Consider the following 22616-nt stretch of genomic DNA (forward strand, 5'->3'; position numbering starts at 1 on the left):
CTTCTGCAGCTAATTGGAAGCCAGGGAACTCTGCCTATGGAAAAGCCAGCAGCAATTGCAGCATGCCTCTACCAGAATTTGTCGTTATGAAGTATAGCAAGGTCATTTTAAAGAGATGCACATAAACAAGGAGAGAGAGAGAGATACCAACACATAATGAGGCAGTACTGGTTATTAATTAGTATAAGATGACTAAAAAGGAGGTGGTACTATTCCAGCTTTGCACCAAATACTTCAGCTCATTAGTCATTGCTTTGACATGCAAGTAAAATACAATTCAGGCACCTGTTCTTTATTCGACAAAGAATGATGCAGGGTAGGAACAATTTACAGGCTATAAGAAATCGATTTTTTTATGCTCTTGTGTTTGTAGTACAAGTACAGACCTACAAATACCAAGTGGTGTTTATTCTTGTTTCCTTTTCTAACCATAGGTGAGCAATTCTCAGAAATTTTCCGACCACTATAAATAAGTCCTTATTGCTTTTTTCTTGGCACCTGCTTTTTCCCCCTCTCATTGTTACCCTGGGAACAGATAACCAAGTCCTTTCCCTGAATGCTGTGTGGAGTGATGCCACATAGTTTTCAGAACCCTTCGCTTGAAAAACGAATAAAAATTAAGCTAAGATGCGAGTAACTGGCTATTAAAATAAAACATTCCCCCCTCTCCCTTTCCTTTCTGCTGTACCAAGTGAATGCTTACTATAATAACTGTGGTAGATAAAACCAAGCAGGGCTTAAAATGCCCCAAATGGATTTTGCTAATACTGTAAATTCAGCAGCTTCCTAACTGGTTCTGGTGGGAAATAGGAAGCAGGTTATCTATTCACCAGTGTATGAACTTGCTTACCATTATTTTAGGACACTATACCATTGGTCTATCTTAGGTACTTATCTGCTCCCCATCACTATAATATTTGAGCACCTCAATCTTTAATGTATTTATCCTCCTTACACCCCTGTGATGAAGGGCAGTGTTATCTCCATTTTACAGATGGGGACCAGAGGCACAGACGGATTAAGAGATCTGCCCTAGTTCACACAGAAAAATCTATAGCACAGCAGGGACTTAAATCATAGACTTTAAGGTCAGAAGGGACCATTATGATCATCTAGTCTGACCTCCTGCACAACACAGGCCACAGAATCTCACCCACCCACTCCTGTAACAAACCCCTAACCTATGTCTGAGCCACTGAAGTCCTCAAATCGTGGTTTAAAGACTTCAAGGTGCAGAGAATCCTCCAGCAAGTGACCCGTGCCCCACGCTGCAGAGAAAGGTGAAAAACTCCCAGGGCCTCTGCCAATCTGCCCTGGAAAAAAATTCCTTCCCGACCCCAAATATGGTGATCAGCTAAACCCTGAGCACGTGGGCAAGACTTACCAGCCAGACACCTAGGAAAGAATTCTCTGTAGAAACTCAGGGTATGTTTACACCGGATAGGCAGGTAGTGATTGATCTATCAGGGATCGATTTACAGGCATCCCAAGTCTCAGACTAGCGTCATCCAACCTCTCTGGGATTGATAGCTGTATTGGGGCCAGTGACAATTCCCCAAGAGATACCCTTCTATTTTTGAGAATTTGTAAATTAAGAGAAAAATCTGAGTACTCTCAGATTTGGAAATTCAGAGACAAGGTGCCATTTTAGAACAGAGTGAGGAAAGCTCTCTTTGTTACTCTGTATGTCGTACCTTTTCTGAGGCCAGAATATTTCAGTCTCCTGGCGTGTCACATTTGCACTTTTAGCATGCAGAAATATACTCAATACAGCCCAATAATCGCGTAATAACCAACTAAGGATTTTTCCCAACAACAACAAATTATATCAATCTCCAAACAAAACCCCATTTTATGCTACTTTCATTTTACTCCTTAAAGTTCAACCTAGACCATTCCCATTTATCAAGGGCAATAGTGACCCTAAAAACAGATGCCCAAGAGCTGCTGGTAACTTACCAAAGCAAGGCTAAGGCACTGTACACTGAAGGATCATGTCCATAAAAGAATCCAGACTAGATCCAGGCGTACTAAATATTCAAGTTCTAGATTTCAAGAGGGTAAATCGCTAAATGCAGCATAAATGGGATTCTAGCTTAAATGATGATTTTATTATTGAGTAAGGAGATGGTATTCTCAAGGTAACAGCTCAGGTATTTCTCTGTTAAGTACAGAGTATAGACTTTGAGAACTACACAAGGATAACTGCTTATAAACCCTTACCTGAGTTTCCTGCTGTGGCAGGCACACAAAACTGAATTCCCACCCTCTGAATGAGCCACCAGTGAGAAGAAATATTTTACAGTATGTAATTCTAGTTATGAATTTACTGACTCATTTCAATAAACCTTGAAATTTTATATAGACACCCCTTTTTATATGTGCAGGGTAATAAACAGCTAAAGAGTGTTGGTCATTTTACTGCACCTCTCAGCCCTTAAAAGTTTACACTTGACTTTGGTCTAGTGGGTCTATTTGGCTAAAGCATGAGTCTGGGGACCCCTAGGTTCTATTGCAGGCACTGAGTCACTGTCTGAACTGGGCAAGCCATTTCATGTCACCATACTCCACCTAATCCATCTACGAAATGGGTATACAGTACCGTCTCAATTATTTAATATCATGGAGGATACTGAATAAATTTAGAGAACTTGAAAAAAAATATCAATTTAATATATTGGGGAGCACAACTGTCTTTTGATAACTAAGGTTCAGATAAGCAACACTGTTATTTATCTAAGGCCAGGATTGAGAACCAAAGTTTACGGAATCTTTTGAGACAAATGTCACCATGTCTGGATGAAGAATTAAGAGCCTCATTTTCAAAAGTGGTGTCTAATTGTGGATGCCCACCTCTAGCTCCCATGCATTTGAACAAGAAGTGACAGAGACAATAGATTAAACAGGAGCTGTGAGTGCTCAGTAGTTCTAAATGTCAGGCACTAGGTGTCTCAGGTGTTATTTCAAAGTTAGACACCACTTCTGGAAATTTGGGCCTGACTCCAACATAGCTGCCTAAGCAGCTAATCATCCTTTTGGACTCTTAATAGCAATTTCAGCTTCGGAGCTGTCCTCATCTAGGGGTGCTGAAGTAGACAACTGTGATTCATGAGAGTTTTTGATTCTATTTTTAGTTGTTTAAAACAAAAACAAAAACCTGCACATAGCTGATGTGTGTCAGAAGGGGCACTACAGAGGTCACCTGAGTTCCTTGAAATTCAAGACCACCTAAATGAAAAATGGCAAATAGTTTGAACCTCTTAAAGAAAGGTGCTGAAACGGAACGGTCCTACATGCATTAAAGGGAGATCGCCATAGCCATCTTGTCATTGTCTTTTCCTTAGTGAGTCAACCTAGCTTGTGATGACGCTAACATACTTGTCATGCCATATCGATGGAATAGGTTACTTGGACAGAATCCTCAGGAGATTTGCTGATCTCCAGCCCAAATAATTTAATTACAAGATGAAGTCAACATCGGTTTTCACTGCCCCAGCACCTCTCCCTCTCACTGCTCTGGACAAGAGCTTCTTCATGGATTAACCTACAGCTCACATTGCTAAAACTGAAATTACAGTGGTGATGCTGTCTTACTGAAAAGCTACTCAGCCATCATATAAATTTTGCACAGACAGTATTGCACTTCAAGTTACAGGTAACTCATGCCACACCTTGTCATGACCAACACCATTAGTTCTTCAGTCTTGAGCATGTTCTTTCATGCAACACCTAAAGCAAATTATCCTCTTGTTTTTAAGTGTATTTTTAGATATCAAGAGGTCATGTACGGCCTATAGACTATGTAATAGATTAGCTGCCTTGAATTAACATACACAGAAAAAAATGGTTGCAAGGATTTTTTTTTCTTTATCATGGTTGCTGTAACAAAGCCAATGTGTGCAATAAAGCTAGAAATGGCAGTAAACTTAAACTAGCAATAGGATGGTCAGTTGTCCTGGCCAGATTCCAACTTGGACATATTTGCATTATGCCAGGTAGTTGTTCTTCACTTCCCCTACTTAAATAAATCAAATAATACTTGTGTAGTGTCACAGCCATTCTGTCCCCAGCATTTCAGATTTAACTGAAGGAATGATTCAAACACTCAGAGAGCATTCAGAGTTCCTTTAGGAATGAAAGGTGTTATTACAAAGTAATGGGCATTCCCACATCTAGATTTTCCAGTAAGTCCTGTTCTTGGGTATATATTTTAGATGGTGGCCTTTAGTTTTCTATGCCATTATAGCGCTAAATATCACCTATGTCTTCACCAAACCATTTTAGATGTTTTCAGTTTTATCTTACGATCTTAACTTTCATCTAAGGGGTGGTTTGGGATCCTTTCCCTAAATTTTGTGACTAGATTATGGAGGAATGACTTCAAAAGATATAAATGTCACTAATCCAATACAATCAACAGGGTCTGACAAATGACTGGCCCAAATGGATAAATCTTGAAAATGAGGAATGGCAATAGGCTATTTTTCAGCAATATACAACAATACATTTATAACCAGAGCTGGGTAGAATTTTTCAGATGAAAATGTTTTCCTCTCTTGAAAAATCCAAATTCAGATGGACCAAAACACGTCAAATTTGTGTTAAATTTTCCACATTTTTACCCTAAAACAAACACCATTTCTTTTCAACATTTTTAAAATAAAACTGCCTTTATGATTCAAATGAATTTTTATTTTGAATTTTACTTCAATTTTATATTAAAATACATTGTTAAAAAGGTAAAAAGAAACCCTCAAAAAATTCAAAATAAAAATATTTTAGAGTCAAACAGCCGGTTTCAACTTTTTCAGTTTGGTCACCAAATTGAAAAATAGGTTATTCACACAGCTCTATTTGAAACATTGTTTGGGGGTACATTTCACTAGTAAGAGTAAAAGGAATAAAAAAGTGTTTTATGACTGCTGACACAAGTACCTTGCCAGAAGCTTGAATAAATGTGTACGAATTCATTGTAAACCCTGGGACACAGTTTTAAATGGCCACGAAGCAGATGTTTTGAGTCTTTAAACAGTGCTAAGAGATTAATACATAAATAAAATTTAAAAGAACCACATAGACCTTATAACAGATTTTATTTATGTCCCCAAGCATAGGAGTCTTTTTTATTTAAAGTATGTTGGGGGACTAAACAATTGCTATACATACTCAAACACCTTAGCTATCCAACTTAATCCCACATAAGCAAGAAAATCTAAGGTTAAAACAAAGAGGAAATAAAAGTGAAGGTCATTAGGCTATGACATGAGACTACCTAAATTCAGCCCCTCTGGAAGTTCTGTCAACTGCAAATGTTTTTGCTGGGAGTGGAAGGATTTGGCAAGTGCTCTGTGTCATGGAGGAAAATTCAATTTTCTCAGATTCTCTGTGAACAATGCAACATGTGTGTGCGTGCGTGCGGGGGGCGGGGGGGGGACACCTTGGTTATGATGGAGTAAACTACTCCAAAGCACTAAGGGGAAAGGAAACTTTCTTGTTAACGTGTGAACTCACACATTATGGACTGATTTAAATTTAAATTTTTCAAGAATGAACTTTTTAAGTCTAAATTCAAGCTTGATTAAAGTCCTATAAATGGAAACACTGAACTCCCCTCAACTGTAACAGCCCCCAATGTTTACCTTGTGGATGCCATATATTCCAAATGTACTTGGTTCATCCTTATTAATTTATCCTTTTTCCTACCACATCTTCTTACGAGAGTTACTTATTTTTAAAAAGTGACAATTTGCCTTGATAAGTAGCAAGACATTTGTTTATCAGAATGCTTCCGTGGCATAAAATAAGAGGCTTTTTACTAATATTATGTAAGGTTCTGAATAGTTCATTGGGAATAAAAAAAAGATACTGGCAATAAATTATAATACTGTTGCCTTCTTTATGTGTTTCAGGTATTTCTTCACCGTTGCTACTATGCATGAATTTTAAACAGCTGCTTAGATGAGATAACTCATGAGAAGCATTACGACACATTACCATGTACCGTATTACAATCAGCTAAGCCTCTGTAGTAGGATGTCACTATATTGCCTCATCTATACCATAGGGGTAAGTTGACCTAAGTTACGCAACTCCAGCTACGAGAATAATGTAGCTGGCGTCAGCGTAGCTTTGGTCGTCTTACTGCAATGTCTCTTTTTACTTTTGTTCCTCATGCCTTGGTTGCTTGCTCTACCCTATTCTGGCCTCCCATCGACTCCCCTTCCCACCATAAGTCCATATGTTCCCAAATGCGGAAGCCCATTGGTGGTTCCACAGAGCTGGGCATCATTTGATTTTTCAGTTGAGCCAAGTTTCACTATAGGAGAAGAGGGAATCTTGGGACAGTGGACTACTGCATAAAGTCTGCAGTCCACCAAGAACTGCTACTTTGGCCAGCTGCATTAGGTGCCACTATTGGTGTGTGGGTCTCAAAGCATTACCTACTGGCTTACTTGCAGCTTTTTAGATAAAATTTACCATGGGAAATGAGGCAGCTTCAAGGTCATGATATTCTCCATCACTTCACTCACGCTTGCCTCTGCTCCACAACCTCTGCTGGATTTATCAACACATCCCTCCCTCCCCAGTCGGGAAGCTTAATCCCCCACAGAGCAAGTTTTGATGCTCTTAACTTAATGATTTAATATCGCACAAAGAGTGAAGCAAACCTCTTAAAAACCGCCATTTAGATTCTTCAAAAGGGTGTTTTATTTATTTATAGCACTTGTGCGTGCGCACACACACACACACACACACACCCCAACACCAACTAAGGGGGGGGAATATCAAGCAGGCAAAGTCCTCTTTTCCAGGAGAGGCTCAGTTTCTCCTGTTAAGCTGCTTTGGAGGTTAAGTATGACGGGCCTAGATGATGGAACTTTGTAAGTTGCATGATAGTGCAGCAAGTGCAACACAGGCACAATATAATGTGAGCATCAGTTGGCTGTTATTTGTTTCCATCCTGACAGGTGCACCTTTTCTCTCCACAGGATCAAGGAGACTATAACTATAACTGACACTCCGAAGGCAAAAATTTACTCAAGAATAGCTCTGCTGACTTACTGATGGTTATGATTTCATTCACAGGGGTTATAGGTTGGCAAATCACTGCCGAAATGGCTTGCAGCAGTGTTCTGAATTCAGCTCCCACGCATTCACTTTGGGTGTGTGTGGATGAGGTGGGTCTCTAGAAGGAAAAGAAGAGGCAGAGAGATTTCACAATACATTTTTTGGGACAAGAATGATTTTCAGCTTTCAGAAAGAAGCTCCTTTACCTCTCCACCATCTCTGCAAAAGAAGCTACAGAATATTTATTGAACATGTTTTCTTGACAGCACTTTCAAAAAGTATAAAAGATAGAGCAGTCAGTTTTCTGCACTCTCCTCTTTCACTAAAGTTGCTACTGCCCTTTGAAAATATGAAAGCACTCAAGAGCTTTCATATTTTCAAAGGGTAAAAGTGCTAAAGAGCACTCCTGTATTTCAAACACACACAGAAATCAGTTCACATCTGCTGAAATTGTTCATTCGGAAAAGGTAAAAACAGCTAGAAATGTCACTTAGTTACAGAGTCTACCTTATTTTGAAGGGATGAGGGACAAGAGCTGAGAGCACAGTGGTCACCATTTACCACATTTTACGAGGCCCTTCTGTATACCACAGCTGCAGAATCCATCAGGAAATCTACCTCTATACAGCATTCATTACCTTTTCACATTTAAAGCTTTCATCTAAAAAGGTAGTGATTAGAAATAACAGCGCTCGTGAAAGGTGCTGGATGAAATAATACTGGAGACTGAAGACTTCCAGTTAACCACAGAACAGAAACAGCACCTAGAACATTGTTGGCTTTCAATAGTCACGAAATTGAAGTCATACATATGGACAGCGGTACTGCAATGCTTTGTCACAACTGACCGGAAGGAGGTTCATTCCCTATTCACATTCAATCTTTGGCCTCTCGGCTGAAAGGACTAGAGAGCTGATCAGTGCTAAATGCAATGGTAACACCAGCCCACTAGGACCTGGGCTGAAACCATCATCTCATTTCAGAGACAACCAAATAGGCATCAAACGGTAACGAAGTTCAGTCATTACCCAGGACTCAAACTTGCCTCAAACCTTCTTCTAAAATGGCCTGACCTTCCAAGCATGCCGCAGAAGGCATGACATGGTTTTGGGGGGAGGTTAAAGGTATGTTTGGGCAGGTGAGGTCAGAGAGGGGAATAAAGGAACTTACTTTGTTGTTTTTTATTTATTAGCTGGCTTAGTGAATTCATTATTAGATGTTAGGTGATCACCGTTCACAATTGTAGATGTAATTGTTAGGCCATTGGGAGCTTGGTAATGGCATTTTTTGTGTGTTATTTAAATCTAAAGAACTAATACAATAAAAAATACTGAGTTAGACTCTGTCTGAAGTCAGAAAGTTTCTCTACCCATTACATTTCCACCTCCTTCCTTCCTATAGAACCATTCAATCTCATCTAGACAGAGAATGTGCAGTGCGGATTTTCTAGGAGATAACTGGATGTTTAAAACTATTTCAGTCTCCATTGTAGTCCTTAGAAAGAGATCCATTGACTTCAGTGAGTATCAAAGAATTCTGCCACTGATTTCAATGGGAGCAGGATCAGACCTGTAATGAGCAAAATATCAGTTTTGTTCTATTCCTGCTCTTTCAATCCCATCACATTTCCTGAAAAGGGGGAGGCAGGAATTGGCTGGTGCATAATTTGTGGGATGTGAAACTCTAGTAATTAGCTTGAGCTGTTAAAAGGTCACATTTCCCTACAGCTCAAAAATAAATAAATAGATAGATAAATAAATAAATAAATAAATAAATAAAGCTCTCCACAATTGTTATGAAGTGTTATAGAAGCAAAGAATGGAACTAGCATTCAGACAATTAAAGCAAAGTTATCGATCGTAACAAAAGTCAAGGTAGCCCATTAACAAGCCCCAGATTCAATCGAAATATAGCAGGAATATTTAAATTGTAGTATAAATTAGATCTGTAACAATCTTTATAGGAATGGGCAAGTCAAGTAGCAAAGTTATCTTTGGAAAAAATCTATTAGCACTAATGGAGCGATAATCCTTTTAGATTCATTGATGCTGACAGATTAAATACTTTCAATTCATTTTTTATTTGGTTAGCTCATTTGACATTGGATAAGTCCTAGATTCTATATTACAGTGTGAACAGAAGGAGCTTTTCCGTTACTGTGACAAAACCATGTATTACTGGCATGTTTTCTGGGGGGTATCAAGTAGTATCCTGTAGGTATGCTCCCAGAAGGCAACTGGAGTAGCTACATTTGTTTTAATCTTGAAAATAGAAACACCGTGGCTCAAAGGTTAGACTAAAATTACTGACTTTGCTTCTTATATTAGAAAGGCTGCAAAAGGAGAAATAAGAAAAATTATAAAAGAATGTGTGAAGGTGTTTAAACACATACAAACACTCCCTGTAATAAGGGGTTGATATGAGTGGTCAGCCTCACTTTAGGACAGTGGTTCTCAACTAGTGATAGGCATACCCCAGGGGCATGCAGAGGTCTTCCAGGTGGCATGTCAACTCATTGAGACACAGTATTTGCCTAGTTTTACAACAGGCTTCAGGAATAGACTCAATGTGGAGAAAAAAAATTAATTGTTGCTGTTGCTTCACTGCCTCCCAGAATGACAAGTGAAAAACAGCCTCAAGTATCACACTGAAATGGAAGTATAATATGTATGTTCCAATCAATTTATTTTATAATTATATGGCAAAAAGGAGAAAAAGCAATATTTCAGTCACCTTTTAGGTGAGGTAAAACTTGGGGTATGCAAGACAAATCAGACTCCTGAAAGGGGTACAAGTAGTCTGGAAAGGTTGAGAACCACTGTTTCAGGAGATGAGGAAGTCACTATCTCTGTCTCCAATAGCAGAGCTAATTGGAAAAAAAATTGATGAAATGTTTGTCTCTGTTGAAAAATGCTGTTTCAGCAAAAACAAAACCTTTTGCAGAAACATTTCTAGAGAAAGAAACTCACTCCAGAATAGCCTGGTGGTAAAAGCATCTCTGCTCCAGAATACCCAGTAGCCTGGCACTCACCTAGGATGTGGGAAACCAAGGTTCCAGTGCCAGTCCCTAATCAGACAGTGCAGGGACTCAAACTTCAAAGTGTTTTGCAAAACTGAGTTGTTTTCTGCCCAGCCCTATCCAATAGAATTCAGGGTTCACTTAACATAGAACTAACCCTTGTTAAATGGAGCTGTGCTGACTTCACCAAGTGAGGGTCTAGTCCATTGGGTCTAACAGGATTCCACTGCTTCCCAACAACACAATACACAGTAAATTATAGCATGAAGACCAATTTTCCAAACAAATCCAATTTATGACAGCTACACAAGCCATCTCTTATAAAAGACAATTTCTGTGTATACCATATATGGGAGCTATCCAGCCTTAAATAATATGTAATACGCTGGGTAAAATAATTCAATTTCAGAATTAGGATATTTTAATGTACCTATACAAATGTACTCAACTCTCAGAACTACATGATATGCACAGCAGTATCTGGAGCATTATCTGGAAGCTTTCAGTTAGAACACAGTGCTAAATAGGCAAGGCATGCATTAAATATATGCACCACCTAGCGTCTTCAGAATGTCCACTGCATTCATTATTCAATTCCAGTACAGCACTCTGACAGGCAAAGTGTTGCTAAATGCTATCTAGAATTAAAGTTTAAACTCTAAGCAAACAGTTTACATTGTATATATTTATGCTAAAAGGAATAGTCACCTGTGTGTGTGTGTGTGTGTGTGTGTGTGTGTGTGTGTCACACACACACACGCACATACGTTCTGACAAAATATGCACGCAGTAAATATCTCCTAAATTAGTAATTTCATACGTAATATTTCAAGGGTAATGCCTATCCTCAGATTTACAGCAGTCTTAGTTTTGGCCTACTCCCAAGAAGTCATGAGGCATCTATCACCATAACAAGTGTCCATGACTTTATGATTGTGTAGACTGGACAGGATTTTATACAAAAACTTTAATTCAATTTAGTAGAGCAAATTCATTTCTATAATACAATTTATTACTAGGGAGTGTGGTAGAAGAAGCGGCTCTGAGTAGTTGGTTCACAGTTAAAAACAATTCTCTCACTTAAGCTGTTTTATGTTTATTCTCTGAAAGCATTAAAACAATTGACTTTTGCTGGCACAAATGCTCAGAAAAAAATGTTTCACAAAGGCACTTTTACCAGATAAAAAAAAAGTTATACTTATCCAACTAGGGAACACAGTAATAGCATATGACTTGCAACCAATCACAAATAGGCAATTCAGCTCAGATTTTAAATTGTTTGAATAGCGAGCCAAATAAGTGAAATTCTCTCTCTCTCTCTCGCTGACCCACACCCACAAACATGAACCAAGGGAAACCAAAAGATCTCATTCTTTCTGGGCATTCTCCAAACAGAAAGGCAAAATTCAAATAAAATATTCACTCAGAGTGAGATTTTCAAAATTGAAAAATTCATTGGGAGTTCAGCTAATTCCCTTAGGCTCTTCTAAAATTCCCACCCCTAACTTGCTTTGTCGCTCTTCTGAAAATCTCACCTTCAACCCTTTACACTGATACACATACACACTCCTCAGGTGGAGGAGATGCAATGATGGATACAATAACCCACTCCCCCAAATGCTTTCCCCCACAAAGAAAAAGAAAACACAGTCAACTGAAACATTGAATTTACATTTCAGCTAATAGCAAGTTTGATACTGCCTCCTTAAATCAGATATCTGTTCCTCACAGTGTGGCACTGTTCCAGGTCACTTGGAATTAAGAGAAGACTGCAAAACTTCATTTTAAACTCAGATCAAATACCTGCTGTCTTTTGTTTGTCATTCTTTTCCTCCTCCATAATTCTAATGAACAGCAATCAGGAGAAAGATTTTTGGAAGCTAACCTGCCCTTATCCTAAATTACCAAGATGATGAACATTTCGCTGAAGTGAGGGAACATAGCCAGCCATTTTTATATCAGCTACAAGAAGAGCTACTTTAGTCTGTTGATCCAAGAATGAAAAATGTGCACATAGTTTGAAGTGATGCCTTTTATGAAATGAAATAAGACGACTGATCCCTGCACATCTCTCAGAGACAATGAGGCAGAATCCCATATTTACTAGCTGGGTATTCTTTCAGACCTAGCGAACACTGGTCTTAATTTGTACCTCCCAAACTAGAGAAAAGATGGAACATGTCAGCCTTATTCTGAGCACAGCACAAATGCATGCTTCTAGAGACTACATAGTAGGCTAGGGGTCCAGAATTCTTTGCCCATATTGCATCTTTGCATGTGCATTGCCTGTTTTGATGTGGAAGTCCATATTCTGTATTGCAGACTAGAGCATATGCATGCATGGAAAGCGTAGACGTTAAGTTCTGAAGTTCTGGCCTTATATAATGTAAATATTTTTTTGTCCATACCAAGGACACACCTCAGCAAACACTTGTTAATATTTTCTCCCCCCTCCCCGCCAAGGAGAAAACTTTATTCAAATTTGGTTTCTGAGTTATCCCTTCTTTTAATCAAATCCTGTGTGTCCACATGACCACTTGACTCCTTACACACCAGTCTGAGGTCTGAGGAGGTAGTGTTAGATGCAAGACTTTGATACAACTCTTTGATACTCATTGGACTCCAGTTGTGGTACCCCTCAGAGCTGGAACTCTTTGCTTGAGCATAGAAGCAGACATTTTCCATTCCCACAACTTGCTTTTAAGGTTTCTTTTCTACATTTTATCCAGTTCAATAGGAGTTTTGCTTTGAGTGTTTTATGGATTGTAAAGTGCCTTAGGATACGCAGCATGATAAGCATTTGAGAATGGGCAGATTGTGTTGTATCGCTGAAGTTCTTGTCGAGTACAATTTGAGAGACTTTAATCTCTTGTTATGATAATACCCTAAAAGAAGCCACAATTTGATAATAAAAAGTTGGATTGGGAGAAAAACAAAAGCTCGCTATTCTTATAAAAACATTTTTCTCTCTGTAAAGCTTTAGATCTTATAGCATGTTTAAAGAAACAACGAATGCTTTGATTTTTCATTTGAAAAATTGGTCATCCTAAACTTGAGGGAAAAATAAGCAGCATTTAAAAAGAAAAAAACTAGCTGTGTTAAAAAAACAAAAACTAAACAACACTTTTTCTTCTCATTATTAATTTAAATAGAAATTTTCTGGATCCAGTATAACTATTGTGTTACTGTAACACTTAGATTCCAACTGAGACCAAGGTCCCTTTTTGCTACATAAACTATGAGATCTTCTTATTGTGTATAAGTAGACAAAGGAAAGGTGGGGAAACAGGCACAAAGAGCCAAAGTCATTTGCCCAAGGTCATACAGAAAGTAAGTGAGAGCTGGGAATAGATTCAGGTCCCTATGAGTTCCAGCCCAGTGCCCTATTCACTAGAACACACTGCCTCCCTCGCCTTTGTCTGGGAAGATTTCCTAGTTGTGATATTGTTAGCGTATGTTTTGCTTTCTCTCTAGAATTAGAGGTTAGGAAAGCTGTGCTTTCATGAAAGGAACCAGACAGAAACCCTCTTTGTACACAGAAAGGATAGAGCCCAGGTAGCAGTAGTGAAAGTTGCCATCCTTGGTACTAAGAGGGACTACCTTCCATGCCTGGCTGTTTATAGGCTTGTTCGATGAGGCCTCTGCTAAAAGATTTTTTTCCAGCGATGGTGGTGGGTTTGTGTGACACAGACATTTGCCCACCAGGAACTCAATTGAGCTGCCAACTCATTTCTTACAAGCCAGCCAGCCAGGCATTAGTTGGTAACTATGTTTGGTTACTACCAACCTTGGCAGGATGCAAAAAGATAGAATGCCCTAACACCAGTTCATCTTCCCTTACCAATCCCCAAAGTCTTCCCACTCCAGGCTTGCTATTCTATCACCTTCAAATAATTCCTTTTTCGGGAAGGCTTTCAAAGGCACTAACGGGCAGTTAGGCAGCAAATTCCCATTGAAAGTCAACTGGGTTTCAGGACCTAATTCCCATTTGTGCATTTTAAAATCACTTTCTTTATTGTTAAAGAACTTCTCCTGAAACAAACAGTAGTAGTCAGCAAATTATTAGTACCACACTAGCTCCTAGACACTCAAAGAAAGATAGGAGCACCATTGTCCTGGATGTTGCACAAACACATGGTAAGACAGGACCTGTCCCAAAGAACTTGCCATCTGAATGAACCAGACAGACAGACAGACAAAGGGAAGCCTTATTATTCCCATTTTACTGATGGGGTCAAGAGCCACACACACAGATTAAGTAAAATGCCCAAGGTCACAGAGGGAGTTTGTGGCAGAGCTAGGAATTGAACTCATAACTTCTGAAGGCACTGCCATAACCACAAGATTATCATTCTTCTCTAAAAGTAAGGCCCGCTAATAATTCATAAGTGACTAAGTTACATTTTTTTTCTCTAATCATATTTCTATATATTGCTTTCTTTATTGTTACTAAAAAAGTCGTCTCATTAGAACAATACAACCCAGGTTATAAATTGTGGAAGAGACAGTAGAAGCAGCTAATGGACCCTTAAAGGCAGCCATGAGGACAATGTTGCCCAGCAGGTTTTTTCCCCCTCTGGTCTGATTCAAGAGAGCATTAGACATTTATGTAGATAACGAGACATCCACAGCAATTCTAGGTAGAATTTTTTGTGGGGGAAGGATAAGGGCATATTTGTTTAGGAAAGAAGTTTTCCACATGGGGAAGTTCTTCCATAGCTGACTGCTGGATTTCTCCCAAGCATCTAGTACTGTTAGGTCCCTCAGCTGATTGTGGCAATTCCTGTTCTCCTACATCACCAACATTACTGGATAGTTGGTTTTGTCCTCCTAACCATTTCAATGACATCCATCAATTGAAGATAGATAAGTAAGTTTCAAAAGGTGAAATAATAAGTTTAGACTTGCTTATATTGTTAGCTATTTTCATAAGCTACTTGCAATGTGCATTACAACATAGTTTATTGTCTTCTAATGATCTGTAACAGATTATAAAAACAGCATACTTGCAAATATCCATGCTATATGGGTAGGCCAAATGATACACTATGGCACAAAACAAGTTCTTTAAAAGGAGAAATGGAAAATGAAACAAGTTTCTACTTTCTATAAATGAATCCGACCATCTGCTCCATTACAGCAGCAGCAACATCCAAAACAACAGAAACAGCAGCCTCTGGTGTTAAATTTCTGCTCTCAGTCTCAGACTCCACATTTCCTCAGAAAGCAGGACTAAAAATACAGAAACGATATGTCAAGTTGCCCTGTGGGATCCCTTGTACCGCAAGTAATTTTCCATCTTAGTATATGATATCATACTATTTGTATTTACCATCTGTAATTCACTGTGAAAGTACCATTATATTAGCAATTTTCATTCTGCATTAGTGAAAGTCCATATAGGTCTGAAATTCAGTTATGGTATCAAGGAGGACACTTGTTTTCATAGCATGGTAAGCTCATTTCACCTCTTTAGAGCTATTCTTTGCATATGAAGAGACAGAAATTATATATCCCCCTAGCACCTGTGAATAAATTAGGCACCAAGTAGCACATGCATTAAGAAAAAAAAGAGAGAGAGACTAACCATAAAAATCACAGAAATAGGTTAGCACAAAGAAAGTGTTACGCTAGTTCTAATTACATTAATGACACATGTCCACAGAAAGAAGTCATCTAGTAATCAAGTAGATGGAGTTTATTTGCAGATCTGTGTGTCATGACAGTATTATATGTAACACTTTGATCTGATGTTTGGCCACAGAGGAGGGAAGTTACTGTGCAGAGTTACATTGACTTACATAAGTTAGAGGTAACATAAGTTAGAGGTAGTGTGCTGTATTTTCTTTGCAAAGTAGTAATGTGCAAAAGTTCTTTGCTATGCAATGAGTGTGCCGTTAAACACAAAAACAATGGGTTGCATCTATCTACTGCATCTAGATGTTGAAGTGACCGCTGCCCTCTGATGTAAAGAATTAGAGCCCATTCATGCTGGAGGAAATTCTAGCATTCTACATGTGTAATCACACCACACCCCTAAAATTTCATGCACAATTTGTGGCAACATTATCAGGAGGATAATGGAATTGGGAAAGTTATCAAAGAGGGCAACAAGGATGTGAGACGATGTCAGGAGTTGACCTGTAAGAATTATTAGAAAAATCTAGATTTGCATTCATAAAGAGAAAGAAGGAGGAGAGGTCCAAATACAGAATTGGGACCGGGAACCTCTGCATTCTAGGCTCAGCTTTGATACAGAATCCTCTCTGTGGCCTCAGGCAAGTCACTTTACCTCTCTGAACCTTAGTTTCCCAATCTGTGAAATGGAACTAACATGTCACTATGAAAGCAGCAAAGAGTCCTGTGGCACCTTATAGACTAACAGACGTTTTGGAGCATGAGCTTTCGTGGGTGAATACCCACTTCGTCGGATGCATGTAGTGGAAATCAGATGCATCCGACGAAGTGGGTATTCACCCACATAAGCTCATGCTCCAAAACGTCTGTTAGTCTATAAGGTGCCACAGGAATCTTTACTGCTTTTACAGATCCAGACTAACACGGCTACCCCTCTGATACATGTTACTATGAGTATACCAAGTGTGCATCATTCTGAAGGATATAGCAAAGGCAGATATCAACTACTAAGTAAATATGGTGACATGAACAGAAACGGTTCCTGAGCTAACACCTGCAATCTCTCTGCTCAGAAGGGAATTTGTGTGAGCAACTGAATGAAGAGTAATAGCCACACTCTTGAAAGGTATTACACACTGAAGTACCAAACAGATGGATGGACCATATGATCTTCTTTCCAGCCTTAAGTCCATAAGCAGAAAGCCCATGCAGAGGACTCCTTACGTGACATTCAGAACCAAATCACACAAATGGACCATAAATATTATCCACGGTTTTTTCCTTACATTTTGTATATTCCCTACATCAAATGATTAGAATATTTCATGTACATCTAGACAACACATTCACCACATATGGACTTTAAAAAGATCAAACAAATCAGTATGTTGACACTGTGTGGATTCAATTAGCACTTGGCAGGTCAGAATATCCCCACACACACATACTTTCAAGTAGTAAACTGTTAAATGTATTTTTAATAACCAAGATGCTTCATTCTCAGCAGGGTACCAGGTACAAAGAAATGAACCTCAGTGAGACTCTCCAGAAAACAACATACAAATAATATATTCCTTTCAAATGCGGAATCAAACCGTTTTTTTGTTGTTGTTTTTTAAAACACCCACTCTACTTACTCTACCTATTCAAAGAAGTGGAACTAGCCACAGCAAGACAATAATAAGCCTCAAATGAAATGACAGAGAGAACTGTTAGAGCTACAATCCAGTGACTTAAAATACTTAGCAAATACTAAAAAGACCAGATGAACAATACCCTTATAAAACATGAGTCCCATTTACAAATATGAGAAGCTGAAGGAGACAGGTAAAATTAATTTGCCTAAGGTCACACAAAATCAGTGGCATGGATGGGATTAGAACCCATGTCTCCTGATCACCAGTCTTCTACCTTAACTACAAGACTATTACAAATGGAATTCAGTATTCGTGCCTTTTCCCACAAGCATTTCCTCTGGTTCCATCTCCAAGAGTGATATCTTCCAATAATTGTATTGCATTGCCCCACTGGTCCATAGAATCCTGGACAGTGTCTCAGCTATGCAACTATCTAGACTGCTTTTGTCCTCAGTTTTACACACATATTACCAGACATTTTAGACTGAAAACAGATATTGTTCCAATACCTTGTTGGCCACAGACCCACCCTTATTCCATTACATGGGTTAATGGTGCTCTTTATCTTCATAAAATCACTAGCAATATGCAGTGGCTGTCATGCAGTACTGTAAATGCAAAGGCACCACTTGAAGGAAAACACTTAATTATTCTTATTTAGAACAAAATGTGCTTAGATCTAGCAATACCACCCAATGCATAGCCACGGGCTTTATAAACAAGACATTGAGAGAAGGATGTTTAATGTTTATATTTTGCAGGCATCTTTATATCAGATATGGGGATGGACAGAAAGTACAGTTTTCCATGCATCAATGAGTTAATTACCAGGGAAATATTAGTGATTTTATGTCCCATTTTTCAAATTACCATTATCTCTCTGTACAATGTTTATTGTAAAATAAAAGCCTGCAGCTATGCACACATTCATTCTAATAGACTTAAAATGCAATGCGAAGATTATCTGCAATCATTCCTTTTTGCTTTTAAGCCCTACTCAGAGTGAAACTCCAGAATACAATTTCTCTTAGAGATGGCTTTAAGACAACTTCATAAACCGTAATCTTATAGCTCAATGGGTCAGTAACTGGGGTTAACTGCTCTAGCTAAAGCTACAAGTAAACACTATGCAGCATCAAAAAATGAGAGAGACTCTGCAGCCACTGAAGTGATTCTAAAAATACCTTGCTATCCCTCATAATAATGTCTAAAAACAATTGCACATTAGCCTGGTACCTAAAACATCCTGTATGGTACATTTTAATTAAGTAGCTGAAGCTCGTTTCTAACAAGAGAGGATAGAAGAGTTGGCCTGCTGCACATGACCTGTAGTGTGAAATTTCAAATGCTTAAAGGGACCTGATCCTGTTACTACTGAAGACAATGGCAAAAACTCCCAGTGTTCAAAATGTGCAAGAGAAAGTCCTTAAGCCTCCCTTCACCCCATGCTTTCTAATATTTCAGATTTAAATACACACATTTTCCCCAGGAATCATATATAAATTACTATATTTTACAGTCGCATAGGAGGTGAAAAAGTAGTTAAACTGCACTTTGTTGCCCTGTCATATTCAATCCTGAAAACAAAGTTCACTTTTTATGTATAGGAACTTTTGTCCCACGGCTCCTAAATACTATGCTTCACCCAATCACACCAAAATCTTCCCACATGTCCCCTCTGCAGACACCCTTATTTATTCCAACAAATCATTTGGTTTTATTGTGGAATACCAGATGAGGCTGGACAGCTAAACAAACAGGAACTATAATGAGATGTTGTTATCAGCTACCTGCTAATGACTTATTTTATAAAGACTAAAATGGAATGACGAACATAATACACATGGCAAGGATGGAGACCTACACAGACATCATTACTCCTGCGTAATAGGCAGTCTCAAGAGATTCCTTCAGGATCTAGTCAGACAGCATCAGATTTTGATTAATCTGGAAAAGAAGCCAAACAACTACTGATGGATCAATCTCAAATTCCAAACGGTCAATGACAACAACAACAAAAGCCCCACCAAAAAACACTAGCTTCCAACACAAATATTTTCCTTGAGAAGGATAGCAAACATGAACCCTCCCCTCCCCCCCCCAAACACACTTGTGAGAAGTCCAGATATAACAGCAAAGGTGTCAAGGATTCCAGATGCTGAGCAGTTGACATTCTTTGGCTAGTTGCTCAGCAGATTTTCTAATTGAAGTATTTTAGCAAGTGGACGTTAAATAAAAATGTGGGAACCAGTGTGTACCAAAAATAAACATATCCCAGACAGGGGCATTAGTTGGCAAATAATTAAGTTCTCATTGCTACAGGAGATTGTAAAGTAAGGCAGGAGGCTTAGGAATTTTGTCCAATGGGTACATTTTCACACACTGGAGTCCAATGGACACTTGTGCTATATCTTTCTCACCCCTTTAACAGGCTGGAGTACTATCTCCCTATAAAACAAGCAGTCTTGTGGTAAATCACCTCTGTTCTCATTAAGGATTCAAACTACTGGCCACAATTTCCACTGCAATTCTCTCTCCCCCCGCCCCCCCCGCCAAATGAACTCCTGGACACGATGTCCTGCAGCAGAACATGGTTTTTTTTCGGATCCCCCCCCGCCCCCTCTGGGGTCTTTTTTTCAAAACAATCCATCCATTAGAGGTGCCCCATAAAAACAAAAACGGTGATCCCCGTTCAGCGCATGCAAAGAACTCCAGGCAGCAGACAGCTATAAAGGTGCCACTGAGTGGCAAGAGGAAGGGAGTAACCTCACCCTACCCTCTTTATTTTTGGAAGCTGGCGGAGTAATTTTCCTCGCATGCATCAAACGTACACACACAAGGAACAAACAAACAAAAAAAGGGGGGGGGTTCCTTGCGGTGCAACCTGTGAGAATTAACTAAAGCCAGGGCTGCCTAAGCAAACTTTGCACCCCCAGCTAGCCGGGGATGCAGTCAGCACTTGAGGAGCAGCTCCCAGCTCAGTGCTCTTCCCACTCAACCCCGCAGCACCTCCCTGGGTCTGACGGGGCTCCCTTGCACAGTGTCTTGCTGCCTCGTCCCCCGCTTACCTCTGAGGGCAGCAGCCCAGCTGCAGAGCCCCAGCAGCAAGAGCAGCCGCCTCCTCAGGCGCGCGGGCCCCCCTCCTCCTGCAGCCCGTATCCCCATGCTCTCTCCACACCTCCTTTTCCTCTTCTTCACTCCTGCTTTCCTTCCCCCGCCAAGGGGGGTAATTTCCCGTCAGGCTCTCAGGGCTCGAGTGCCAGCCTGGGACTCGCCTGCCTTTTATTACTGAGCGCTGGCCTGGGAGGGGCTTTGCGGCTCCGGGGATTGAGGAGGGGGGTCAGTGGGTGCCGGGCGCCCCCAGCTCCTGCCTCTCGCCGCTCTCCTTCCGCACCTCGCTGCTGCTGCCAGGCGCCCGGCTCCAGACTAACCGGAGCAGCTGCGAGCCAGCATCCCTAATGAGCCCCCCTCCGCCGACAGCCAATTAGGCCAGGGCTGGGCGGGGCCTGGAGGCAGGAGGTGGAGGACGTGGTTCCCGGACCCAGGCACCAGTGAAGGGATGGAGCAGGTGCGCCCTGGGAGACAAGCGGGAGCAGGGACAAGCTGCTGCCGCAGCAGAATCGGGTGATCTCCCCCCGCTCCTTTCCTCCCCTCTGCCACATCTTTCTTCCCGTCCCCGTCCCCGTCCCTACTTGTCTCGCTTTCCCCGTCCCCCTCCTCCCGAACTGCTGCCCAGCCTGCTGGGAGAGGGGAGACGCGGCAGCTTCATCCTGCTCCCCAGAAACGTGAGATCGCTTCCCCTTCGATCCTCTCTCCCTCTCCCCGCCTTGATTGCCTTCCCAGCTATCCTCCTGCAAACCTCCTCCTCCCCCTTATTTTCCAGTGATCGCTCCTCAAGATAAACCTTTCCCCAGACATACAGCTGTGGGGAAGCTGTTATACTGCTGGGGGCAGCCTTCCATCTCCATTAGAGGAGCCTGGAATCCTTCTAATTTCCCTTTCTGGGTTGTTGTTGTTGTTGTTGTTTTTTAAGCCCTAGAGAAGCTACCATCAACTCATGGTTGGGTGTGTGAGCGAGACAGTGATATCCTAAGTCATCTTACAGCCAGACTCTGCTGACTTCACACTGGTGTAAATCAGAAGCAGCTCCACCAAAGTCCAGAGTGCAAAACTGTAGAAGTGCATCAAGATCTGGTCTTTAGTTTAGTTTTAAAACATAGTGGGGGAGTCCCAACTCCAAGTGCAAATCTCAGCTCATCATTAACTATGGAGTCCTGACTAGCACCACCACAATAATGTGTTAAAAAACACGACAACCCCACCAGTCAATAAAAATGCAAAGACCATCCCTGCCACCTCCATCCCTTCCACAGAGTAGGTAGGTTCTGTGCCATACTTGATTTACATTACATCTTGCTAAATGTATTTTTAAATACTTTTCCTTGCCGGCCTATCACTTCCCACCAACCTTTACTTTTTTCCTCTAATCCTTCATTGTTTCCATCATATTTTTGATGAGGGGAAAAAATAAACAGGTGCACTGAAGTAGCTGAAACATGAAATCAACTGAGGTATAGTAGATAGATTTGGCTGATAAAGTCAACCTGCAAAATTGAAATATCAGTATATGCTCTGTCGAAGAACATTATTCATCAGCTACTGATGGAGAAACTTTCAGATATGAAGAATAACAGCAAAGCATGACCCCAGATTCTAAACAAACCAACATTTTCAAATGTAGCCTACTCACAAGATTTCAGTGGGTATTAACTATACAGAAAGTTTGAACAGTCCAAGTTATTTGTTACTGACACCATTCGGGACAAAAATGGTCTAACACTTGATGCTAAATTTCTTAAAGTAATTTTAACCCAAAGTAATAGATTGACTTGTAGAATCTCAGGAAACTCATTTTCTACTCAAGGAGTAAGTGCTATAAATTGGGGGGGAGGGTATTCTTCATACATGACAAAGCAGTTGAATCCCTACTTTAAGAGCAACCTCAATTCATCCTAAAGTAGGAGCCAGAATCAGCCCTTCCCTAATAATACACAAACAAGAAATGTCTATCTGAGGGTGTGAGAAAAAGGAGACCAAGACCAGTGCAGGAGGCTGGACTTGATGACTTCTTGAAGTCCCTTCCAGCCCTACCTTTCTATGCTTCCATGAAATGGGGACACAGGAAAGGTGAATCAATTTTAGGGAGTAAGATAATTTAGTCAGGGCTGACAATGATTTTAGGGGATCCAGAAATT

The 22616-nt window shown here is 40.2% G+C and overlaps 1 protein-coding gene across 6 annotated transcripts in view; it reads right to left on the reverse strand.

The window, feature by feature from the left end:
- Nucleotides 1–20773, reverse strand: part of UNC5D (unc-5 netrin receptor D) — a 297576-nt gene extending 276803 nt beyond the window's left edge. For 4 of the 6 annotated variants that reach the window (XM_045007082.1, XM_045007074.1, XM_045007080.1 and 1 more), the window contains exon 1: nucleotides 20430–20772. In XM_045007082.1, coding sequence (XP_044863017.1) covers nucleotides 20430–20526 — 97 coding nt within the window. In that variant the 5' untranslated portion in view covers nucleotides 20527–20772. Of the gene's footprint in view, nucleotides 1–20429 lie in introns of all 6 variants that reach the window. The other 2 variants (XM_045007079.1, XM_045007081.1) reach the window with 1 other exon arrangement.
- Nucleotides 20774–22616: the final 1843 nt, after the last annotated feature.

The sequence above is a fragment of the Mauremys mutica genome, chromosome 2 (genome assembly GCF_020497125.1).
Source record: "Mauremys mutica isolate MM-2020 ecotype Southern chromosome 2, ASM2049712v1, whole genome shotgun sequence".
NCBI lineage: Eukaryota > Metazoa > Chordata > Testudines > Geoemydidae > Mauremys > Mauremys mutica.